At 38.0% G+C, this 26,192-nt stretch overlaps 2 protein-coding genes across 6 annotated transcripts in view; both read right to left on the bottom strand.

Moving 5' to 3' along the window:
* Nucleotides 1–5,454: 5,454 nt before the first annotated feature.
* LOC104601445 (protein TIC 20-I, chloroplastic-like) lies at nucleotides 5,455–12,339 on the bottom strand. 3 transcript variants are annotated; one of them, XM_010264770.2, is made up of 5 exons: nucleotides 12,097–12,339; nucleotides 11,925–11,957; nucleotides 11,583–11,651; nucleotides 6,849–7,022; nucleotides 5,455–6,413 (listed from the first exon to the last, which is right to left on the bottom strand). In XM_010264770.2, the coding sequence occupies exons 4-5, from the start codon at nucleotides 7,009–7,011 to the stop codon at nucleotides 5,764–5,766; spliced, it is 813 nt and encodes a 270-aa protein (XP_010263072.1). In that variant the 5' UTR covers nucleotides 7,012–7,022; nucleotides 11,583–11,651; nucleotides 11,925–11,957; nucleotides 12,097–12,339; the 3' UTR covers nucleotides 5,455–5,763. The 3 variants fall into 3 exon arrangements, with proteins under 3 accessions (XP_010263072.1, XP_088754502.1, XP_088754501.1); XM_088898376.1 differs by having other exon boundaries at nucleotides 11,925–11,947; nucleotides 12,097–12,214; XM_088898375.1 differs by lacking the exon at nucleotides 11,583–11,651 and having other exon boundaries at nucleotides 11,925–11,947; nucleotides 12,097–12,191.
* Nucleotides 12,340–15,272: 2,933 nt separating this feature from the next.
* LOC104601446 (uncharacterized) overlaps nucleotides 15,273–26,192 on the bottom strand; it is a 29,095-nt gene continuing 18,175 nt past the window's right edge. For all 3 annotated transcript variants that reach the window (XM_010264771.2, XM_088898378.1, XM_019198445.2), the window contains 2 exons: nucleotides 25,201–25,688; nucleotides 15,273–17,450 (listed from right to left, as the gene is read on the bottom strand). In XM_010264771.2, the coding sequence (XP_010263073.1) occupies nucleotides 15,845–17,450; nucleotides 25,201–25,688 (2,094 nt within the window). In that variant the 3' untranslated portion in view covers nucleotides 15,273–15,844. The remainder of the gene's footprint in view (nucleotides 17,451–25,200; nucleotides 25,689–26,192) is intronic.

A 26,192-nucleotide genomic window follows, 5' to 3' on the forward strand; every position in this document is an offset into this window, starting at 1 on the left:
GGAAGTTTAAGATGTCCACAGCAATCCGTCCTTGTGAGAGGACACGGAGCACTGGGGCAAATAATGTTGCCCAAGGAAGAGATCCACTTCCTCTTGTACTCCAGAGTCAGAGTAGTGATCAGCAGACAAGAGTAATCAAGGTGGTGCCTCACAATCGTAGATCTACAACTGAGTCAGCAGCGCGGATTTTCCGGTCCATACAAAAAGAGAGGCAAAAATATGATTCAAAATCTGATGGCAATGATCAACATCTTCTTCTATTCGGACTGCTCTTCTTCTCAGACGAAGGGAACAGTCTTGATGAGCATCCGATCGTTGTTCTTATCAGACGAAGGTACGAGAGTTCTTCTTCTCAGAAGTTGCGGACTGTTGTTCTTCTCCTCAGAAACGCATCCTGTTCTTCAATCTCAAACAAAGGGGAAGCAGGGGCCGATGGAGGAAGAAAGCAGCGGCTGTTTTGGGTTGAATAATGACAGGGGAGTTGCGGACTGTTCTTCTAAGAGACGCATCCTGTTCTTCAATCTCAAACAAAGGGGAAGGGGAAGCAGCGGCCGAAGGAGGAAGAAAGCAGAGGCTAATGCTTGGGTTTTGGGTTGAATAACGATGGGGTAATTTTGGTATTGCAAAATGGACCGAAAATAATAAAGGGTAAAATGGTAAATTAACGATGTCCGTTAGTGAAGTTGAGATGGTGAGTTTTTGGCATTTTGAAAAGTTGCGGTGGGTTTAAGAGAATTATGGTGGATTTTAGACAATTTCGCTATTTTTAATTACTTTATCCACTAAAAGGAAAAGTAACATTTAGTCAAGGCTTAAAGCCACTCGAGCTGTTATATATCAAACAGCCCCTTAATATCTTGAAATGGTACTAACCAAGGTTCAAAGTATCGGAAATGCAAGGTATATCGGAAAGGTAATTTTAGGAGACATATCAAGATACGTTTTGGAAACGTATAGATACAGACGAAAAATCAAGATACGCATGGATACACTAGAAAATTCAAAAAATCTTTAAAAAATATGAACAATAATAAAAATGAGTTTTATGTGATTATAACTAATTTATTTAAACATAAAAAAACATTCTTTAATGATTTATATGAAGTATTGGGATATAATTAGTAACCATTAAAAAATAATAGAAGAACTAAAATGTATGTGTATACATACTAATATTTATTAGTTAATATTTTTTGAAGTCATTTATTAGTTAATATTTATTATATATAGATTTAGATGGCATTTATTATGTAGACAAGTTAATATATTCCTTAATTTTAAATAAATAAATTTAACTTGTATTCATCTTATTATTATATAAATATTAATAATCAAATTTATAGCATTTGTTGGGAAACATTCACCAAGGCAAGAAAGATTAATTTAAGTATAAAAAAACATGTGGTTCTAATAAGTAATTAAGGTTGGCATAATGGTTAATTAATTAGTGTTTCAAGCAAATGGCTTAGGTCCAAAACTTCTTACCTTTGTTTTGTGATTTTTAACAAGTTATTTGATTTAAATAACATTTAATGACATATTAAATGATGTAATTAAAGGTAACTTAAATGAGCATTTAATTAAATTATATTAGCTTTTAGTGACGTCTCAAACTTTAAGGCTTAATTAAAATTGATAATAATGAGAGAGAGAAGATATAAATTAAATTTAAATTTAAAAAGGAGAGGGAAATTAAATTCGGCTGATACATAGTGCATATCGGCCCGTTTCGTGTATGTATTGGCACGTTTTGGATTGTATCGGCCGATATATACCCAAAACGGACTGATACAAGGCCGATACGGACCTGTATCGATTCGATACAAACGAAAAAATACGAAACCATTTAATTAGACATGTTCCGTGTATCAAAACTCTTCCGGAATGATACATATCGGCCCGTATTGACCGATATGTTACGAAATTTAAAACCTTGGTGCCAACTATGTTGACGGGAAGTACAAAGTACGTACTACAATTTTTCAAGCATTATATGCAGTATTCTGAAGTAAATAGCCAGTTTTGGACTAGCATTTTATTAGTTATACGATCTTTTCGTTAGTAGTATGATTAATACAAGTTTCTACGTATAGATATAAGAGAAATTATAAGAAAGATAATAAGAAATAACCTGAAAAAAAAAAAAACTACATCTAATAATCACAGCCCTATTCCAGATTTGAACTTCATAGCTACAAAAACATCCCAACGAACAAACTTTTTTGACTACCAGAAATGGTGATGCATTGGGAGATATTCCCAATACACAGCGGGGATGTATTGGGATTAACAGTGAAGAATGTTCTTTAATGAAATCAAATCTGTTCTTGCTACCTTGAGTTTACCATGGACCGCCAATGCGGTTAAAACTTTATGTTTATTATTCAGACAAAAAACACTCATGAATGAAATGTTTAGATTCCAAAATTTTTAGGTCAGCCAGCCTTTTCCCCCACATTAAAAATAACCACAAATAAAACTGTAGGCCATTAAACTTGTATTGTTCATTATAGATTTTGAGCAAGATATAATGCTTGCATGAAATGAAAGTATCACTCTTTAATCTACACACCAACTGCTATTGACGGATCCATATTTGATGAATGCCAATTTGTAGAGGAGATATGAGTTGGTGAGAGTGAGAGAAATGGGTCTTGGGTCCCCATTTAGGTATGGGCCCCTATATATATTATTTCTTCCCTTCTAACTGTTCTTAGTGCTAACTCGATGCAGATGGATCCAATCAACTGACTTGGTTGGACCAGGCCAACTCATTCTGGACTCACGTCCGGTCAGCTAATTAAGCCTATATGGGTCGAGTTTGGGTCTAAAGGGTTTTGCAGGCCTATGCTTTTACAGTGTGACCAGTATATGATATGATCATGGTTCAAAACACTGTTTTCAAAATCGGACCAGACCGGACGGTCGGACAGGAAAAACCGGGAACCAGTCACCTGACCACTTCCGTTTTCCTCCAAAATCGCTTTTTCCCCTAAAATCGTTGATTTTGGTCAGTAAACCGCTGAATCGGCCGGTTAATTGTTTAAACCATTCTTTTATTTTTTTATTTTTTTGTTAGAACGGGCCGATCGTTCGGATCGAACAGTCGGACCATTCAAACGGATAACCGGACCCCTGACCAATTCAATCACCGGTTCCTTTTTAAAAATCATGGTTGAAAGTACCTTTATGTATCGGCCTAGGTGTATAGAAACTTTAACTGATACATCTTTTACTTTCTTTATTTTTTTTCTTTTTCAAATTTTAGTTTTAAATATAATTATATATATTATTTAATATAAAAACGATTTTTGTTAAACACTGAAAATAGGTGTATCAGAGCCCAAGATACACCCCGTATCGGATATTACCGAAACCTTGAACCCCCCAACTGGCTATCCGAGTCCATCTGCTTATTTTGCAGCAAACGATCCCCCCCGAATATGACATTTCTTGCAATGTTTTCCAGTGGATAGCCTGGAAGAATACTCGTCTCCTTCATCACATAAGAAACTAGAGAACTAAGGTTAGGCAATGTTTGGTTCGAAGGAAAAGGTAAAGAAAAGAAGGAAAATGTAGGAAAACCTATACAAAGTTTATAAAGGTTTCCCTATCTTAGTATCTTTCCCTACTTTTTCCTTCAACCAAACACAACCTAAGAGTATTTATTATTCCCACTTAACCTCTAGTTCAAAAATTTGGAGTCTCTCGATCCAATGAGTTCTATCCCTCGTAACATGTGTTCTTCTTAAGCATTCCAAATTCATTTGACTCAGGAACATACAAAAGCTTGTTATAGGGAGAGGCGTTTCTCAAACTTTTGGCCTCTGGTTCTGTTTATAGTCACAGCCCAAATCTCAAGCCAGAGAAATGAAAACAATGTTGTTGAAATTGAGTGCCTACTGTCCATTTTTGTAGTTATCACTGAATCCTGACACTCTTACCTACAGGGCATGGACCTAGCTAGCATGGGGGGCAATGCTAGCTGGAGGTGCAGTTGCTGCCGCTTATTAAGCTCACCAGATGTCAATGGTGCTCATCATCCAATCCGGATCAATCTCCTGCACATTGATTCCTGTACATCTGGAATCAGAGGGTGTCACGTCAGTACCGAAACATGGACAAATCTTGTATATGCAAGTGGAAATAACGGTTCTAAATAAGGGTGTCGATGGACTGGTTTTGGATTGGACCTCGTCCAGTCCAAAATCAATTTAGACGGATTGGATGGACCAACAAGATATATTGGATTGGATCAATCTGGTCCAAAATATTTATTAGATTGGATTGGACCTGATCCATCCGTAACAAATTTATATTGGATTGGGTTGGATTAAGCCAATATCCTATCCATTGATATAAGATAAGAATATATGCATCAATGGATCAGGTTTGAGTTGAAATCAAAATGAAATTGAACAGATTGGATGGTCCAGACATTGAATTGGTCCAAAATATTCATTGGATTAGATTGAACCTGGTCCATTTATAATGGGCTCACATTGAACTGGATCGGATTGGACCAAATCCAGTCCAATTGACACCCTAGTTCCAAATGTCCTCCCATTCTATTTTTTCCTTATTAAAATTTACATTAAAATTCTCTTCTTTTGCTGAAAGCTTTTCTCAACAAATGGGCATGATAAAAACCAATAGAAAAACTGCATGACTGAATGCTTGAGACGAAATATACACCAATAAAAAAAAGGAAATAAGGGTTTCTTCTTCTTTCATTCAAAGCTTTTTGCAAGGAATTGAATATATCTGAAACGAACCAACTTTAAAGTGCATGCCTGAAAACTGCTTACCACCGAGTCACCGACAGAAACATGAAGCAAAAAATGCTAAGCTTAAAACTTGTTCGAATGGCGAGGCCCGTTTAAGGCAAGCATAGAAAACGTGGAGGCAAGTTCATGAAGTGGAAGTAGTTCTTGCACCTTTTAGTGACCGATCTGAATAATATTTTGCTTTGTAATATTACGGGTTGTGGATTTTGAATCAATCATACTAAACGCATAAATAGTCTTCTCAAGGGCCTTCTTTAAGACTTTAAGACTAAGGTTTGAAAAGAGTACAAATATATACAGTGCAAATACATATAAAATACATATTTGTATTTGTCTTCTTTCCCAAACTCAATTTGGAAAGAATAAGGCTCAGTTCGGTTTAGATCAAGTTTGAATATCTCTGAAAAGCTCAATTCATGGCCACCCCTACAACGAGATTGCCAGAGTTTTCAAAATCTCATCAGAACGATCTTGTGTTCTGGATCACAACTTTGATTTATTATTTTATTCTCTTTATCAAAAAAAAATAAAATAAAAATTTTGAATTTATACCGAATACACTTTATCTTCCATGGGGCATTGGTCAGCTTGGAAAAGGATAACGCATTAAAAATATGATCACCTGTTGGGTAGGTTTAGTTGCCAGCCATGCTTATGGGCCCAGGAAGATAGCAAAGCTGCCGATGCACCATTGTTTGGTTTGCTAGCATTCCTCGAAATACATTACTCCAGTTCAAGAATGAGACTGACCTACTAAATTCAAGACTAGGGGTGAGGGCATACAGCAAGGAGATTTTTTTTCATCATTTGAGCCCCATCTCCCCTTTGGAGCCCTAGAAATATTAATTAATGGAACTAAACATCCATTGTTTCACAAAAACAAGGTACATCCATACTTGAGAAACACAAAAGAACAAAAAGAACAGAACAGAGAAAACAACGGACCCTGGTTACTAACCTCTCATTGTCCCCCATATTAATCATATGGAATTTGGATATAAGCTGCATCACATATAAATGGGATATCAGCATACATGCCTCCAAGAGCACATCGCATGCATTCAAGCACTGTAAAGAGGTATGCAAATGCAACTGCGGTCCAAAAATGCATCCCAATTTTCCCCCAGTACACAGAAAGCGGCATCCAACGGCTCACTGTCCCAATCACCTGAAGAGTAATTTCAAGGAGCATGCCCAGAACAACATGGAAACGGAAGAAGTGAGGCCATTCTTTCTTCCTCACAATCCCAAGATATGCAAGAAAGAAATATGCCATCAAGAACCAACCGGGCAACCTCCCAATAGCTCCAAGAAAAGGATACGTAACAAATTCAAAGTCTTCAAGGAAAGGATGGAGATGGTAAGCCGTCTCTGCATACATCCATGTCTCATGAAGAGGCATGAGATGGGGAAGGCAGGCTAGCATCCTCCACCACCATTTTGGCTTCTTTGTCATTGGAGGATAGCGAAAACTGTAAGGAACATCCTTGGATGCTTTAGGAGCCATAGAAGATCTTCCAGATGCCCTGTTCCAACTTGCTAGCAGTGGAATTGTATGTGAGAGGCTACCAAGATTTCCACTTAATAATGGGGTTGAAGCAGCAGAAAGGTACATGGATGGCCAATCTGGCATGGAAAAGATAACAAAGAAGATGCATTCATCATATGCCTCTTGGCATTTCAATTGCGAGTGGACAATAATATACTGGAAATTGCTACAAAAGGAGAGTTCAAATCTAATTTTAGTTGGTCCAGAAAAAACAGAAATATTCTGAAGTCTTTATTGCCCATGATTTTAGAATTTTATAGAAATGCAGGAATTTAAGCAAGTCTCTTCATTCAGCATTTGTATAGTTTGATATTTGGATCCTCAAATCATCCAATTTTTCCCAAAAAAAAAAAACAAAAGCATAAAGTTTTACTGATTTCCATTTTGACATTCTCAGCAGTAAAGATAAGAAAATAACCGCTATTACTTTTATGCCTTGTGCATTCAATCAATAAATTTTACATTTAAAATAAGTTACAAATTCCATGAAGCAATTAAGAATGTCAGCATACCTCTTGTAGTCCAGGACATTCGTTCCTTATAACTTCCCCATGAACACCTGATGCTTGAACAAGCCCCTTTGATAGGCACTTGAGAAAAGCATGTAAAAGTAAACTTTGGTGTCACTGGGTTACAGGAATTGGGTTTTAGCATTGCACAACCAGAGGCCATCATGCCTGAAGTACCTAAAGAATGGCGAACAACATAAAGAAAGAAATAAGAAACATTTTGGGAGCAATTCCACAGGATCTGGAGTATGTAGGAACATCAATTTTATTTATAAACATTGAATTCCAACTTATATGCATCACAAAGAAACAATATATAGAATTGTAGAATACTTGCACTGAAAATTACACACACTTGAAATATGATTATACATTGTATGGTCATATTTTTCCTTGATACTCTCAACCAATGTTAGGATGTGATATGGTGCATTAAGGATTTGGGTTTGGGGAAAAGAATGAATCAAGAGGTACAATATTAGATTTTGCAGTAGCTTGTGATATGGTAATTTTAAACACACATTTTCCCAAAAGAATGATGAACACTTTAGGCTGTGTTTGGTTGCAGTGCAATTTTATTTGCACTAGTACAAATGCATGGGAGTGCAAATGAAAAAAATGCAAATTCTGGTTTTAATATTGTTTTGGGTTTTACTTTATTATGCTTCATGTCCTAATTTACTTCATTTGTACCGCAATCAAACAAAATAAGCTAAAATTTGAAAGAAAAATAGGTTAGAATTTAGACTCAAATCATTTGCACTGTCATAGTTTTGCATCAGTACAAATTTGTTTGCATTGCAACCAAACACAGCCTTAATATCATTTAAAAGTGGATCAAACATAAGTCAAATAATTTTTTTCTCATGAGGAGAATAGAACGAATGATGTATAAAGATTGCAAAGTTATTCTAAGAGAAAGCTTAATAACACACCATAGACTACTGGTGATAAATGAGTGTATTAGGAAATGGAAGAGAAATAACGAAGAAAATAGATGTCTAGATGGAAAAACCTGAAAGGAGAAAGCCTAATTCAATTTAGAATAGGTTTGCACCAAATCTCCATAACTGGGATACAAGGCAAAGAACCAATTAGAGCTGGGAAAGAGCTCTAAAGAAAGAAGCACAAGAGGTGCCAGAGGGAGTACAAATCGAAATTCGGTCATCCAGTTTAGAAGGATCAAGGAATACTTTCTCCAACAATTGGAGCAAGCTTATCACAATTTGAAGCTCAGAATCTCTTATACCCCTCCTAAATCCTAAGTCCCAACTTCGCCTTCGCTGGAATTTGAAGAGAACGAACTTGGAAATAGGTTCATTTTTGGAGCAAGATAGGGCATAAAGAGAAGGGAATTGCTAAGGGAGAAGAACCCAACCATGTGTGTTCACAGAATTTAACACCATTGCCGGTGCAAGGATCATATCTAATAAGAGGAAGGAAAAGTGGGAGGATTTTATTGATGGCCTTCCAAGGAGATGCTCAGTTTTCCCTTACACCAATGCTCCAGCATCCCATCCATTATCCAAGAGCCCATGAATACTCGTGATGACTCTTGCTCGTAGCTTGTCTCTCTCTTGAGGCATTCTCCAAAACCACTTACCTAGCAAAGCAGTATTTCTCCTTTGTATATTCCCAATTCCCAATCCCCCTCTATTAAGAGAGGAACCATTACAAAAGGAAGCTTTACAACTATAGAAGTAAAACAAAAAAAAGGAATAATGAATAAAATGGAAAGAATGATTATATAAAGAAATAACAAAGAAAACATGACTAGCTAGGAAACTTCCATTAGTTTGACTCGGAATCCTTGCAAGGCTTGATCAAGGATTTCTGATTATTGTAACTTTCCTTAGTCAAATCAGGATATTCTCTAACACTTTTTTTTTTGATAAATTCCAACACAAACAATGTTAACTGGGATGGTTCTTCCTCCAACTTAGAGATGTGGTTGTAAAAAAATTTGACAAAGAATTCGCCAGATTTCTCCCACTTCCAAATTCTTCCATCCTCTTCCAATGTCCACTTGAATGCTATATAGTTTATGCAACAATTCCACCAGTGACTCCGTTTACCAATCGTTCAAACTTCTTCTAAAATGAGGCACTCATACCACACTTCCATTCTACACCTGGCATATAACCTACCACTTATATTTCTTCTAAAATCGACCTGCAATCTTTCAATTCCACTGATCCCTCTTCCTTTGGAAGCAAGGAAATGAAGGTGGCATTTAGGCTACACTCCAAAGTTGTTATATTGTGAAACTCAAGGAATTCCATTACATCCAGTTTTACAAGATCCCAAAACTTTTTGAAAAACAATAGTGAAGCCATCTAGGCCCAGAGATTTTTTACCTTCTAGTTCTCCCAACACCAGTTTCACTTCCTCTTCAGGGAAAGGTTTCTCCAAGTCAGCTACATGTTCCTCTAATCGTTCACCAAGGTGCAACCCATCCAATTTAGGTATAAATTTGCAAGGCACCCTATAGTGTTGTTCAAAAAAAAAAATCCACTATAGCCTTTCAACTCCCTTTCATCATCCATTATGTTTCCATTGAATTCCAACTTCTAAATTTTATTGGCTCTTCTTCTCATGTTGGCCACTTTATGAAAAAAAAAAGAGGTATTATATTATTCCCTGCTTTTAACCACATTACCTTTGATGTCTCTACTTTACACCATCTTGGAAAGCTAACGAATCATATTCCTTCTTCATCAGTGTTCTCTTCCTTCTATCTTCATCCAACCTACAAGATTCCTCCTCTTTGTCAATGTCCACAATTTCTTTCAAGCACTTTGCCTTAAAGCCTTTACTAAAACTGCTTGTTCTAATTGCCACTGTTTAATCTTTCTCTTCATCCATTGGAGCTTTTTGCTTAAGCTGAAGCTAGCCGACCCTTCAAAATAAGCTCTTTTTATCAATTACAATGAATTTTCATTATGATATAAATAAAAGGTACAAGAGAGAAAGAGGTATACTCTATTAACTCTCCAAAACGAGTTGATTACACAAATTACAACACAGCCCAGAAAAGTTGATTTCTTCCCACCCCTTGTTTTTGCCAAAGCACCAGTAAAGGAATTTGCATTTCTTTTCACCAACTACAATTTAATTTCAAAATAAGCTTCACCCCACCACTTGTATACATTTGAAATAAAATGCTCCTTATCAAGCCAGCAATGTTCCAACTGGAACACAGAAGGCTTTCTGACTACACCACTAGTTTCCAATAGAAGAGGTACATGATCTGAAGGGACTCCTAGGATGGCTTCCTGAGATAAATTGGAAAACATCTCATCCCACTCGATAGAAATTAAAAACTTGTCAATCTGAACTAAAGAGGGTACTTCTTGGTTTTTGAACCAAGTCAATTTTGCACCAGAAAGTGGGAGATCGATTAACTCCCACCTCTGAAAAAAATCAGAGAAAAGTCTCGTACCACTGTTTAGGCAAGGACCACCAGCTTTGTCTACTGAGGCGACAATGGCATTAAACCCCCCCCCATTAGCCATGGACCATCCCACCTACCTCTGACCTCATTTAGTCTTCCTAAAAGTCCTGCTTCAAAGCGTTATCAGTAGGTCCATAACAGTTGTTACTAACAAAAGTGAACCAGAAAACAAATGTTGGGCTTAAATAGAAATATAGGAACTTCCTTCCGTTTTTTATCAATAGTTTAAATTTGCTGCTGTCCCAGTAGGTCCATAACAACTGCAAGCCCTGAAACCCGAAATATTTCTTACCACCCGAAAGCTAAATTTCTGGAGCTTTATTTCCTGAATCATTAGTATGCTTGGTGCCCTTCCCTTCAAAAAATCACCTACTATTGGCCTTTTCCTTCTAGACCACAACCCCCTTATATTCCATGACATTACTTTGATCCTCTCCATTTCAATTATTAAAACTACCAACCAATAAAAATGCTTAGTAGATAATTGTATCTTTTATATTTGAATGATTGTATCTAGGTGTCTGCCTTGCAGCTAGGCACCCGCTTAGTTGCCTAAGGCATTGGCATGAAAACTACGGTCTACTGAGAACTGAGAACATCAGCAATGAAAGTACAAGAATGGAGCAAGTAGACGAACTTCCCTTAGACCTCTACAAGCCGGGAAAAAGTCTCTCAGTACGTCATTCACCAATACTAAGTAATGGCACATCTGTAAACAACTTTTCATCCACTTACACCCAACGTTTTAAAACAGAGGTGTAACACGAAGTGTTCCACTACTTGGAGGTGTGATTCATAGTTCAGACTTCAGAGTGCAAGAGGCATAAGCTTCCCGAGCACAAGCAAGCGTGAACTTCAAGCATGTATTTTTATAGTAATAGTTGGAATTTTAATAATAAAACATCATATTCAAATGAATACAGATACTTTTAGCAGAACAATACGTGGTAAAACTTAATTGCAATGGTCAAATTGTCAAAAGACTCCAAAGTCCAAACTTGAGTTCTCAATCCCAACTTCATTCAGAAATGTTTAAATTCAGCAATTTCCAAATGTGTAAATTCATTCATTAAAAAAAAAAAATAGCACATCACTTCAGTCATAAATGCTTAAATTCAGCAACTTGCAAATGTTCTAAATTCTAATTTCTAACCCAGCATGTGATAGACAGTTACTAGAATTTTTTTTATGAATGCTACTAGAAATTATTCTTCAGTCATAAACAAGGAAACACAATAGGAAAGAAATTATCATAAAAATAAACAGGGCAGAGAATAATTTACTTGAAGGCCTGAAGATGCCGTGGTATCTTTGGTATTCCAAAATAGAACCATAAAAGTTACAGCCTTAGTCTTCAAAAAAAAAAAAAGAAAGAAAAAGGGTTACACGAGAAGAAGAATAAGAAAATAGAGCAAGACAAGTTCTATTCAGAACTCGTGTTCAATCTCGAGACTGAGAAGAGCTACCAAGAAGAAAAATAAGGGTATAAAAGAAACATATCTGTGCTGTATATCAATAGGAAGTTCAATACTGATCTGAGCTAGAATAAAAAAAGACATTCAACAAATTGCAGGCTTGGAGCTTCGGGAAGAAGAATAAGAAGAAGAAGAAGAAGAGAATCATACCTGTAAATGTATTCTGTGCTCGACTGAACAGAGCTAGAAGGAAAAAACAAAAACACAGTGAACACATTGCAGCTTCAACAATGAAAAGAAGCCGAAGAAGAAGAAGAAGCAGAGGAAGACGGATGAGAAAAAAAAAAAGGAAAAATAAATAAATAGATATATATAAAAATACCTAATTCGAGATTGGGAGGTTGGAGGGAGGCTGTTGCAGTTCTCGAGCCTTCCTCTTCATGCCCTATCGATTGGAGGGCTTTCTGCGCCCCTTTCTTAAATGCGATAATGATAAAATAAAACAGGGACCACGATTATATTACGGCCCCATCAATCGATTTCGGTTCGACGTTTGAAAAACCGAAGGATCGATTCGATTTTCGGTTAACCTAAAAAAAATCGACAGTTTATTGAAACGAATAATAGAATACATAAGAGTACATAATTATTTTATAAGTTAATTTTAAATAATTAATAATTACTTATATTTTATATATAATTTTTTATAATATAAAAATAACAATAATTAATACTGTTTTCAAAACCGGACCGGACTGGACGATTGGAGCAGAAAAACCGAGAATGACCGGTTCCATTTTCCTCCAAAACCGCTTTTTCCCTCAAAACCGTTGATTTTGGTCAACAAACCACTGAACCGGCCAGTTAACTGTTCGAACTATTTTGACCGTTTTGTAATTTTTTTATTTTTTGTATTTTTATATTTTTTTTGTTAGAACGGGTTGGCCATTCGGGTTGAATGATCGGACCGTTCAAACCGGTAACCGACCCCTGACCGATTCGGTCACCGGTTCGTTTTTAAAAACCATGATAATTAATTTCATCTAAAATAATAGAGAAATCAGTCGTGGGGAACAACTTAAAATAGTGTGGTTTTGAGCTTTCAAAAACAACTTAAAGTTGTGGAGGTTTAAGTTGTCAGCACAGGCCGACTGAAAGCGGTTCCATGTAGAACTACTTTGTGACTGATTCATCCAAAATGACTGTAAAACGATGAACTTCATGGGAAGACTCTTAATCTATCAAGACTACTCTGTCAAGACTCTTAATCGGAAGTGATGAGAATTGAGAAGTGTGAAGACCCTTACTTTGTGAAGACTCTATAAGGCTGAGTTATGATATGAGAGAGAAAAAAGTCTGGAGATGAGACCGATGAGGTGGGAAGAGTCCTGCTCTATCAAGGTTCCTATTATGCTGAGGTGTCATTATAAGAGAGGGAGAAGGGAGTGCTGAGATAGCTTCATGAGGGAGCAAGGAAGGTTACAATGAAGAGGGAGGGATGAGAATTCTCTGTTGGGGTAAGGGAGAAAACTCAAGCCATGATGTGGCATTTTTCTATTTTAAATAGCTAAATATTTAACATTACTAAATTTTAAATAGTTAAAAAAACAAAATTATGTAATAAACTTAAAAATTTTATTAAAAGTAGAATACCGTTATAATAGATTTCATAATATTTGAATTAATAATAATTTTATATTTTACAAAATTAATAACAAAAATATGTAATAATTTTATGCATTATGAAATTCAATAAATAAGTAATATTGAAATAACTAAATCATATTTTAAATAGTATTTAAAAACAAATAAAATAGATTAAATAAAGAAATTATGTATTAACCTTAAAAATTTTATCAAAACACAAAAATAATTATAATAGATTTAATAATATTTGATAATATATATATATTGGTGTTATATAGGTATAAGTACATTTTATCAATAAATAATGTATAATTATATTATACGTGTAATATATGCATTAGTTCATATTTAACATATATTTTTAACTTAATTTTTTATTTGTAAAAAATGCTAAAAATTGTAATTAGAAACTTAGAAATGTTTTGGGGCAAAAATAGCATGACAAAACACATTGGGATGCATAGATCTCAAAATATTTCCCAAAACAAGAAAAAAGGGTTTTTATTGTTTAGTCCCCCTAAATCTTATTAGTTTGTATAGTTTGGAACAGTGTCAAGGGGGATGGTATAACATAGGTGGGGGTATGGGACAATACATTTGGAAACTAAAAAAAAAAAAAAAAAAAAAAATCAAGAGTATACAAGTGTAATGTTATAGACTCCATAAGTTTAAATTTGTATAACATTTAATGTGCAAGCCATAACCTAGTGACCATGTTGAACAAGCCAAAGGTTTAAATGCATGGGTCAAATATTTTTTACTAGGTCAACCGGTTTTTAGCAAAAGTCTATATGAGAACTAGACCCAGAATTATGGTTAGGTGACAGTTCAAATAGTTTGACCAGCCAGATCAATGATGGTTAATGATGGGGTTAAAAAAAGACCATAATTAAACGACGGGAAAGGGAATAATTAATGAGACAAGGGTTTAATGGCACAATATGCACATTTAAAATTCAATTTTCAAATAAAATGGTATTAAAATTGAACCATTCCACCCATCACGTGTCACAATAGACCTTGTATCTGATGCATCTACAATTCTACCTAATTACATACTTTGAACCAATGTTCAAAAACAAATTATCTTTCACCTTCAATATTTATATTCTAGAAAATTGTTTTTTCGGCCACGTTTGGTTGCATTGCAAACGCAAATATGTACACTACATATTTACCCTCTTTTCGATTCATGATTGCAAATACGATTCAGATTTTAAACTGTTTTTGCACTCATCTTGTTTGATTGAAATCAGTACTAAGTGTGAACCCCATCATTAAATGCTCCAACTATCTTATGCTTCAATGCCTTAACTTTGGTTAAAAAATTGATTATCAAAAGAATACAAAATTATATCCAAAAAATAGGTACATAATACTCTCTTTTCAGAGTACAAAAATGTTAGAAAATACATTTTTGATCTGCTTTTTTAGATGTCAAACAAATGCGAACCCCAGTACCCCAGTTCGGCATTTGTATTGCAAATAAACGGAGCCTTCAAGTCGAATGATATAAAGATGGCCCACTTCTGAAATTTTGAAAAAAAAAATAATTAAGAGAAAAGTGAAAGTTTCAAAGTACCATACACCCCCTTCTGCCTTATGTGAGTGTATCAATGTTACATCAAAATTGAAAGTGATTCCCTTATGCTTACCAAAACCCTGTTGGCGAATAACTTGGATCAAACCTTGGCTTGTGCAAGATACAATCAATGATTGCAGGAACCTCAAGAAATGCTGAAGCCCCGTGCATTAACTAAACACTGTGTCTTGATTGAATTCATACAAGGCATGATCCCCCCCCCCTTTCTTCAGTGTTGTCTGAGTGAAGATGCAGTTGTCAAGTTGATGAAATGAAATCAGCTTATTCTAGGCTTCTAGCCTTCCGAAAGAGAGAGAGAGAGAGAGAGAGAGTCAAACCTACAAGGCTACAAATCATATATGATCCCCCACAGCATAGTGGAACTAACCACTTAAACAATTACTAACCACTTAAACGGGATAAAACTACAGGTAAGCCATTGGCAAAATGCTTTGCTATTCCATCCTGAATGGTAGACTTTCATCACTGGTGATAAAAGGCAGACGAGACAGGATACAAAAAAGCTGGCATAGAAAAGTGTCATAATCGATACACACTTCTTATATGTTACACAGACCAACGTACACAGAATGACAACCTCAGATACAGATGCACAAAATTCTTCGATCTTGCCACAAGGATAAAACCAAAATTGGAACATTTAAACCTGCACAGCTAGCGGAATAGACTGCAGAAGAAAAGAAGGGGGAAAAGGATGAGGATGTAAACAGGCTACCAGATTTCCAGGTTCAAAAGAGGCCAATTTACCATCAAGAATACCAGGAAATCTAAGGGTCGATTAAAGAACCAGCACAAATGCCACCTTCCTCTCAATAAATAAAATTGCCTTGTCACATCCCCCCATTAGTTATCTCCAGCTAAGTAGATGGAAACACAAACACTACTTTTTCCGTGGCTTGTCCCTTCTGGCTTTTATATATCTCCGGTTAGACTTGTCACCACCCCCAGTGCCTAATGAAAAACTTCCTCCAGCTGCAAAATCAAGACTGCCACCAGCTGCTTGAAATGGAGAAGTCTGTGGAGCTACGGAATTTTGTTGAGTACCAAACTGGAAGAAGGGAGGTGTTGCTGATGGAGCTGGAGAACCAAACGTGAAATTAGATGGTGGTGTAGAAGGTTGTGAAAATGCTGATGCTTGAACTGCAGGTGGAGACGCTTGTATAGTGTCCTCAGCCATGCTATCCTCCATGTTCATTTGATCGTTATTACCTGGGGAGGCTGTACCAAATGTGACTGGTGGTGGACTTGGAGCCCCAAACAATGGAAATGATGGGGTAGGAGAAGCTGAAGTGGTTGTAGAAGCTGATGTGAATGAGAAAATAGAACTTGATGAGGGACCGATGGATGAGCCAAACACCATTGGAACACTGCCAGTAGCAGAAGCAGCACCTGAAGACACTCCAAATGAAAATCCCGCCACTGAGGAAGACGTAGAACTGAAGGAAGAACCAAATATGGATGAAGTTGATCCCTGTAAAGTGGAACCAAATATACCAGAAGCACCACTACTAGAGCTTACAGTAGTTGAAGCACTTTGTCCAAAGGCAGTACTTGAATCAAACAATTTAGCAGGAGTTGAGCCAAAAACAGGACTGCCAGAGCTGAAAGCAGAAGACCCACTCAAACCAAATGTCGGAGATGAGGAAGATGAACCAAAATGACTTGGAACACTCTGTGTAAAAGGTGAAGCCCCAGTTTCACCAGATGCTACCTGAACACCAAACTGAGATCCAGTACCAGTAGCAGCATTAAAAATGTTACAGCTCTGAGATTGGGTACTGGAAGATGAAGCAGCATTTGTAGTACTAGATGTAGCTGAAGCACCAAAAGCAAAGATGTTGCCACTGCTGCTGCCTGTAAATGATGATGATGTTCCAAAAGAAGAACCTGTTAGACTTCCAAAAGGTGATGCCTGCTTGATCTTCGGCTCCAAACTTGTGCACTCAGTGCCAGAAGTTGATGGTGGTAAAACTGAATTTGATGGAGCAACTGCTGCTGATGTGCTGGATCCAAACTGAAATACAGGTGCAACAGCAAAAGAAGGGGTTGCTGCAGAGATAGATGGACTGGTGGCAGCAAACAAAGTTGTACTGTTGGTGGTCGAAGTAACAGATGTTGAGCTAGTGGTGAACATCAAGCTCATAGAACTACTAGGAACAGGCAGTGAAGGAGCAGAAGAAGATGAGAATATGAAAGAGGTTGAAGCAACTGACCCATTGCTTAGCCCTGAATTGTTATTAGAGGTACCAAAAGAGAAAATTGGCAAAGCTGATGTTGATGCACCAGAAGAAATATCTACACCCTTCTGGCTATTACCAGCTTTATCTGAGTCTCCAGTTTTTGGAACATTTTCTGTTGCAGGTCCAGAAGAAATAGAAGGTTCAGATTTTCTATATGAATCAGCAACCTTCTGACCATTACCAGCTTTATCTGAATCTCCGGTTTTTGGAACAACTTCTGTTGTTGTAGAAGACAAAGTAGCAGGACTGTATCTCAGCATAAAAAGAAAACATTAAAAACATAACTTCAAAAGGCTTATTATTGTTCAAAATATTGACTTCACCAATATGTAATAAAGTAAGCCAAAGTTCAGTAACAACTCATAATGATACCATGACTTCAGTAAAGCATCAGTCTTCATTATCCTTGACTGGAAAATATAAACAATCATTGAACACAGAAACTTAACTGAAACGGTTCATTTCATCAATATCATTCACATGTCCAATTATCTAGGCATAACTCGTACATATATACATGCATTAAGCATTTAACCATAATTCGGTATCCATTCTGTGAATTTAAGCATTTTAACATTAAAGCTGAGATGAGTTGTAACCAAAAGCAACATTTTCCCATTGATATTACCCCCACCCTCTGCCTAATGCAAGCTGTTAGGAACCTGCCTAACACAGGGCTCTTTGAGGGAGCCAACCTCCTGAATTAGAGAGATAGAGAGAGGAGAGAGAATGTTGCTGAAAGATCGATGTCTTTATTTCCCATCTTTGATTATTTATACTGTTTTACAGAGCTCCCCTTACTTACATTCTTTAACTTCTTTTTCTGTTAAAACCGCTGCAAGTGGATGGTCAGTTAGTTGAGCTGTTATACCAGAAGGTTGACGTGGCCTTCCCTTGTAAAACTGGCTAACCATTTTCTGTTGTTCTGTTTCAGCAGTCTTAACAATCCCTCCCTCCTTTAGAGAGACCTTGCCCTCAAGGTCTAAAGTGGGAAAGTTCGTTTACAGATTCAAGTAAGGTTCCCAGGTGGCGTCCTCCTCTGGAAGTTTAGACCATACAACTAGTGCTTCTGGAATGACTCTACCACCACGGCGCACCCATCTGAAGTCAATGATGTAGGTTGGCTCAGTCTGCACTTGTCCTTCATCTGAAAATGTGGGTAGAGTAGCACTTGTAATGGCACCTGGCTATGGCCCTTTCTTGAGTAAGGAGATATGAAATACAGGATGTAATCTTGATGTTGCTGGTAGGTCCAGTTTGTATGCCACCGACCCTATCCTCTCAAGGATTTTAAATGGTCCAAAGTAGCGTGGGCTGTGTTTATTCCACTTCCTGCTTGCTACTGAAATCTGTCTGAAAGGATGCAATTTAAGAAACACCCAATCACCCACTGCATAGTGGACATCTTTGTGATGCTTTTCATAACTGCGCTTCATCCAGTGCTGTACTTGTGGGAGATGATTTTTCAGCTCTTTTAATACCTCATCTCATTGTATTAATTGTTCTTCCAGGGCTGCTACTGTCGTAGTCCCCTTTTCATAAGGAAGTAGAGGGGGAGGGTCCCGACCATATTGAGCTCTGAAGGGAGTCATCCCAGCAGCACTATGGAAAGTGGTGTTGTACCACCACTCAGCCAAGTGAATCCACTTCATCCATTGTCTTGGTCGATCTCCGGCAAAACACCTGAGATATGTTTCAAGACTCCTATTAACCACCTCTGTCTGTCCATCAGATTGGGGGTGATAGCTAGTTGATTCGAAGACCTTAACCCCATGTAGATGAAAAAGTTCAGCCCAGAAACGGCTCATGAAAATAGGGTCTCCGTCAGACACAATTGAGCTGGGAAGCCCATGGCGACATACGATTTCCCGAAGAAACACTTCAGCAACTGTGACCGCTGTAAATGGGTGTAATAGAGGTAGAAAGTCACTGTATTTAGTCAATCAACCAACCACCACAAGAATAACAGTTTTACCAGTGGAAACGGGCAACCCAATGATGAAATTGGAAGTGGTTGCAAGAGGCTTGCTGGTGTTGTAGTAGCTGTCTTATTTTGTTGACACATGTGCATTCAGCTATGAAATTTTGAATCGAATCAAGGCACACATGCCTTTCCAATGGAATTGTGTGGCAATGTGTTTCTGATTGTGTAGGACAGCGGAGCGACCACCTGTGGGCGAGGCATGAAATAGTTCAAGGAGCTTCCAAAGATATGCAGAATCTGCTGGGATTTCCAGGCAGCCCTTGAAGAAAAGTAGACCATCTTTGACGGTATACCCTGGGTTCTGTGATGGATTTTCCAATACTTGGGTCTTTAATTGCTGTAGTTCAGCATGGGAGTGGCTTCACTTGAAGCTGATCCATGAGTGGAGAGGCTGGGGATGACACGACTAACTAAAATGACTGTGGGTGCCGTGAGAGGGCATGGGGAACGCGGTTAGTAGACCCCACTTTGTACTCAATTGTATAGTCACATCCCAATAGTTTGGACAGCCACCGTTGTTGTTCAGGTGATAGGACGGCATGTTCTAACAAGAAATTCAAACTTTGACGGTTGGTCTGGATGATGAATTGTCTACCAGGCAAGTAGGATCACCAACGTTGCACTGCTAGGACCACTGCTAATAATTCTCGTTCATAAACTGATTTGGCCCACTTCTGTGATGTCAAAGCCTTGCTGAAAAAGGCTAATGGTCGGCCTTCTTGCATGAGGACAGCCCCAACACCTTGACTAGATGCATCACATTCAATGGTGAAATCTTTTGTGAAATCGGGTAATGCTAATGTTGGTGGTGTCAAAACTGTATGTTTCAATTGCTCAAAGGCTTGCTGGGCTTGGGCTAACCAGTGGAAAGCATCCCGTTAAAGTAATTGGGTCAAGGGGGGCAGCGATTAGATCGTAGCTTTAGATAAAGCAGCGATAATAACCTTTCAGTCCCAAGAAGGCCCTCGATTCTTTCACATTTTTGGGTTGCAGCCAGCCCACCATACTAGAGATTTTATCTGGGTCTGCAACTACAATCCCATTTTCTACAACATGTCCCAGATAATATACTTGAGATTGTCCAAAGAAGCACTTGGACATTTTAGCAAACAGCTGATGGGCCTCAAGTGTTGCAAGGGTAAATTGTAGATGGTTAAGACATTCCTCCCAGTTGGGGCTATATACCAATACGTCATCAAGGAATACAAGAATGAACTTACGTAAATATGGCCAAAATATGGCATTCATTAAGGCTTGAAATGTTGCCGGAGCATTGGCCAATCCAAATGGCATGACCAAGAATTCGTAGTGGTCATCATGTGTCCTAAAAGCCGTTTTGTGAACACCCTCCATATGTACCCTTACTCAGTGATATCCGACCCATAAATCTAACTTTGAGAATATCATAGCCCGACTGAGTTCATCATTAGTTTATCAATGACCGGTATTGGGAATCAGTCCTTAATGGTAATATTGTTAAGGGCCCTATAATCAATGCAAATTTGCCAAGTCCCATCCTTCTTTTTGCCTAGTAGTACCGATGAAGAGAATGGGCTATGGCTGGGATGTATCATTCTTTCCTCAAGCATATCTTGAACTTAATTCTCAATTTCAAATTTTTGAAAATAAGGGTATCAGTAGGGTCTTACATTGGTTGGAGCGGCTACTAGCATGAGAGGAATGCAATGGTCATGCTCCCAAGATGGTGGAAGCTCTTGGGGTTCTCCGAACACGCTATCATATTGCTAGAGGAGTTGTTGTAGGCGGTTGTGATTGTCTCTAGCCCCACTTGAGTTGCTGTTAACTAAGGATGGGCTGGCCCAATTCGAACCCATTTGGTTTGTTAATGTTGCAAGACTGATTGACCTTGGGCCTTTGCACGTTTGTCCTTGTAAATGGACATTAGAATCACCCAACGTAAAGTCCATGGTGAGGCAAGCCCAATCATAGACCATGGGGCCTAATTGCCTTAACCAGTGGATACCTAGCACCACATCCGCTCCACTGAGATTAAGGGGTATAGGTCCACGAAGAACTGGTGCCCCTGAATCTTTAGTGGTAGGCCCAAGCATATGTTGTTGCAAGATAAGCTATTACCATTGGCTACATGTATCGTAACGGCCGTTGTGGGTTGAACTGTGAGCCCCAGTTTATCCACCAGAATCTGAGTTATGAAATTAAGTGAACTACCACTATTTATGAGGATTGACACATGGTGTCCTTGGATTAACCTTGATACTCATTGTTTGTGGAGATGTAAGTCCAGTGAGGGCTTGTAGGGATATTTTAGGTGTCCTTGTTGGTTGTAATTCCCAAATGGGGTTGGATTCCCTGTAACTAGTGAAGTCGTCTCCCTCGGTCTCTATCTAGAGGAGAAAAGCTTGTTGTGTCTTGTACCAATGGCCCGGTCCAAATTTTTCTTTGCAGCTGTAGCAGAGGCCTTTGTCTATGTGGGCTTGCATTTCGGCCCAGGACAATCGTTCGAATGGAATGGTTGGGCATGGGCATAACCCCAATATTCCTTCTTTATTTGGCACTACTGCTCTAGGTACTAGTCCCCATGGTCGATGTATTCTATTTGGTCGTGCAAACTTGTCTTTATACAATCTTTCCAATGTTGTGTTTATGACAGGCGTAGGCTACATCGCCTTTACTTCCAATCATAGTTCTTCCTTCAAGCCACCAACAAAGCTTCCCACTAGAGATTTTTCCTTCCACCCATAGACTCTCACAGCCAGCTTTTCGAACTCCATTTGGTAGTCTTTAATCGATCCCATCTATCGCAGTTTTTCCATGTTTTCATTGTGGTCCTCGAACCCATATGATCGAAAGTGAATGGTCAAGGCATCAGTGAAATCTGCCTAAGATTGGCGAGGGTCCTCATCGGTACCATTAATACCACAAGATATCTTCTCCTTCCAAATGTGCAGAAGCTAGAGCCACCCTACCTTGCCCGAATGTCTTGTGGCAATCAAAATAGCACTCTGCTCTGAGAATCTAGGGAGTAGGATCGCTGCTCAAGAAAACAAGGAAATCTATCCTTGTTGTTCACATTGCACCAAATCCCGCTCTGTAGCTATTTCCGTTGCTACGCTCCTTGACTTTCCCTATCATTGTTGGCATCTAATCCAATCAATTGAAGAGAGCAATGAAGCCTTCTTTCATTTCTTTGAGATCTGTTGACATCCGATGGATCTCCACCTCCATGTGATCCGCGTGTGTGTCTACTTGAATTGTTCTAGTGTTGGTCATGTTTGCTCTAATACCAACTTGTTAGGAACCTGCCTAACACAGGGCTCTTCAAGGGAGCCAACCTCCTGAAATATATATATATAGAGAGAGAGAGGGAGAGAGAGATAGGGGGGGAGAGAGAGAGAGAGACAGAAAATGATGTTGAAATATTGATGTCTTTGATTATTTATACTGTTTTACAAAGCTCCCCTCACTTACATTCTTTAATTTCTTTTTTTGTTCAAACCACCGCAAATGGATGGTCAGTTAGTTGGGTTGTTATACCAGGAGGTTGATGTGGCCTTCTCTTGTAAAACTAGCTAACCATCTTCTATTGTTTTGTTTCAAAAATCTTAAGACAAGCCACCAAGAACTTAAGTAATGATCAATCTTTTGACTTCTGAAAAAAACAAGATAACAAGAAGGGGAGCATGCTTATACTTTTCAGCTATTTATGCCATGCCAAGAAAAAATATTTAGGCTATGTTCGGTTGCGATGTAAATCCCAGCTCAATGCTATATTGCACTCTAGGCTGAATTTTTAGACATTTGGTACAAATGTACAACATGATGAAATCAATGGAAAGTTAACATCGATAAAATCAATGTAAAGTTTTCCTCTCTTGGCACTCCCTTTCCATGTCTTTGAAGAACTTATCCAAGTTGACTCCCTTGGTTCCCATATGTACATCACCACCATCAGCTCCTCTACTGGGGCACGATGTTCAAAATCAAAGACAAGCTCAAAGAAGTAAAAGCACCCCACCGGCATCTCTTGAGTAGCTCCTCTGACCAAACACGAATGTCCGTCATTAGTGGCCTAAGGAAGAAACTGAAAGACCAAATGGAGAGCTTCAATACACTCAAGGAAAAGATTGCCAAGGAATACAAGGAGACTGTGGAGCATAGATAATTCACGGTTATAGGGGAGAAACTCAACAAGCGAACAATGGATGTCATGATATCAACGGGCATGGCGATAGGGCTGTTCATAAAAAAATTCAAACCCGCCAACCCGGTCTGACCCAACCTGAGTCGGCCAGTTTTTCTTCACCACCGGTAGGTTTTGGGTTGCAAAGATGGGTAAACCGACGATTCAGTTCGATTCGATTTCATTTTTCATGTGTGAAAACCAAAACCGAACCGAACCAAACCGACTTATCTAACTACTTATTACTTAACTAAGTTGTCTCTATCCTAGTTACTTACTAACTTAAACAGAACCGAGTTATCTAACTACTTATTACTTAACTAAGTTGTCTCTATCCTAGTTACTTACTAACTTAGTTTTTTACTTCTTTGATTCTTTCTAGTTACTTATCTATTCTTTCTAGTTTTCTCTTTAGGATTGGCATTAATGGCAAGCACTGCAAAGCAAAGAATCCCTAGTCCCTACACCTTTACTCCTTTAGAAATATTAGCTTCTTGCATTTTTTGGAAAGATTTAAAGAAAGGATCACTGCTCTCTAAGGACCTTTAAACCAAATAGGCAATGACAAAAAAGTGTCAATTCTTTCCTAGATTAGAAGTCTTCTTCCAATTTCCAAATTTCATTCTTCTTTCTCTTTGACTTGACTCTTCTTTTCTTGGTCCGCCTCCCTAAGGCTCAACTCAAGCACTCTCATTCTCTCAACTCTCAAGAATCCAAGATTTTCAAATTTAAAGTTCAGTGTTCAACATCACTTGAATCTCAACTTGGCTCTACCATCTTCTCAAATCTCAACTCTCATTCTCTCAACTCAAGTCTCAACTCTCAACTTCTCAAGACTCAAGCATCACATTCAGTCATTCACATGTTAGTACTTTTTTATATAATATTTTTAAAATTTAATGCATGATTTTGGATGGAACAATCAAACCTCGCAAGTCGCAAGTCAAGCTTGGGGTCGGTTGAAACCGACTATGTCGGTTTTGCTTAGTATAGGGTCAGTTTTGGTTTCATCTTTAGGTAACCCGACCAGATTGGGTCGGTTGGAAAAACACCAGTAAACCGACCCAACCCAACCCTACATAGCGAGAATCTGTTTCAGAAGGTGATACAAGAGCAAGGGTGGGCAACTGTGATGGACATAGTATCAAAGATACAGGAGAGGCACAATGCAGTTAAGGAGATAGAGAAGAATTTGAAGGAGTTGCATCAGGTCTTCTTGGATAAGGCAGAGCTAGTGCAAAGCCAGGGAGAGCAGCTGAACAACATTGATAGCCAAGTAGCCTGGACCACTTTGTTCATCAAGGGTGGGAAAGAGCAGCTTCAAGAGGCCAAGACGCTTCAGAAAAACACTTGGAAATGGGCTTGCTTTGGGATCACCATATTCCTAGTAATCATCTTCATCATAGCCACTACCATGTAGAGCCAATGTTTGTGTCGTTCCATGCCAAACGAAGGAGTGAAACAATTTCAAATCCCAGTCCCATATTGCATTCAAATGAACCGGAAGAGTCATCACTTCCACCATGCAAATATGTATTTACATTGCTACCAAACGCAGCCTTATGCATTCTAATCATTAACAATAAGTAACAATTTTTTTGGTTTTTAAGTTTTTTCTTTTTTTTTTTTTGATCAATTGATTTTTAGTTCATAAAAACTGTTACAGAAAACCCTCAAGCATTTATTCTTCTTCTACATAACAAAAAAAATGCCCAAGTTAAGACTTTCAACTTTGTGGTATCAATCAAACTAGGTTACATGATAGGTGAAATTGTGTAAAATGTTTATGGGAGAGAAAATTATAGCTCAGTCCTTTAATTGACAAAGAAATATTAAGGTTGGAAACTGACCTGCTAAAGGTCTCCAGCCTCAAACCTTGCTGGGCTCCAAATTTGAGGCCTGATAATTCACTAGAGCTAGAGGGAACTGAAGAAGGTGTAAAAGAAAATGGTTTATCAACATCTTTAGAGCCAAAGCTGAAGATAGGAGCAGAGGGTGGTTCCTTTGGTGGAGCTGTGTTATTAAACAATGGTGGCAACGGAGGAGTGACTGTTGCTGCCTGAGCAATTGTGATGGGTGGTGATGTGACAGATGCAGTAAAGTTAGTCTTGTCAGGAAGTGTGGGCCCATCAGAAGCCGCTGTATCAGTACCTCTGGTGTCAGAATCCTCAAGGAGCTTGGCTTCAGAAGAAGGAACTACAGACTTCTCTACAGTTTCTGTTTCAACAGATGTTGCTTTCATCTCCTTAATGGGTGTGTCTGACTTTTCTTTTTCAGAAGCCAATAATATAGATGAATCCCTCATATCATCGCTATCATCATCCAACTCCACGAAATCCTTCATCATGAAAATCAAAACATTAATGAATTAAAAAAACGAAATAATGAAAAAAATACTAAAAGGACATCTGTGGATAAAAAAAAATGGAAAAGACAAAGATAAAGAAAAATAGGCTTTTCGAGAGATTATGCAACTCCTATTTGATCCAGTCTCTCCAATCACTACCATGTACAAGTCAAAAAAACAAGGTGTTTAAAACTGACTGTTTAAAAAGTACTTTGGATGCAGGATATTTCCTATTGTTAATAGCTTATTTAATGATCAGGCCCATCGAAACCATCTCTGGAACACCAGATGATTCACCAGACAAGTCCAAGCAAAAAAAAAACATTTCTATCCTGATTAGGCCAAGCTTTAATCTAGGAGAAACAGGAGATACAACAAATGCTTGTCAAGAACTATTCTCATACCATATTCTCATATGCAACATGCATTCATTACAAATATAAAGCAGGAAGAGAATCAATGGTAAGAAGAGACAAAAAATGATTAGGAACCAAT

This window comes from Nelumbo nucifera, chromosome 2 (assembly GCF_055504915.1).
Source record: "Nelumbo nucifera cultivar China Antique chromosome 2, China Antique-T2T, whole genome shotgun sequence".
In the NCBI taxonomy this organism is placed as follows: Eukaryota; Viridiplantae; Streptophyta; class Magnoliopsida; order Proteales; family Nelumbonaceae; genus Nelumbo; species Nelumbo nucifera.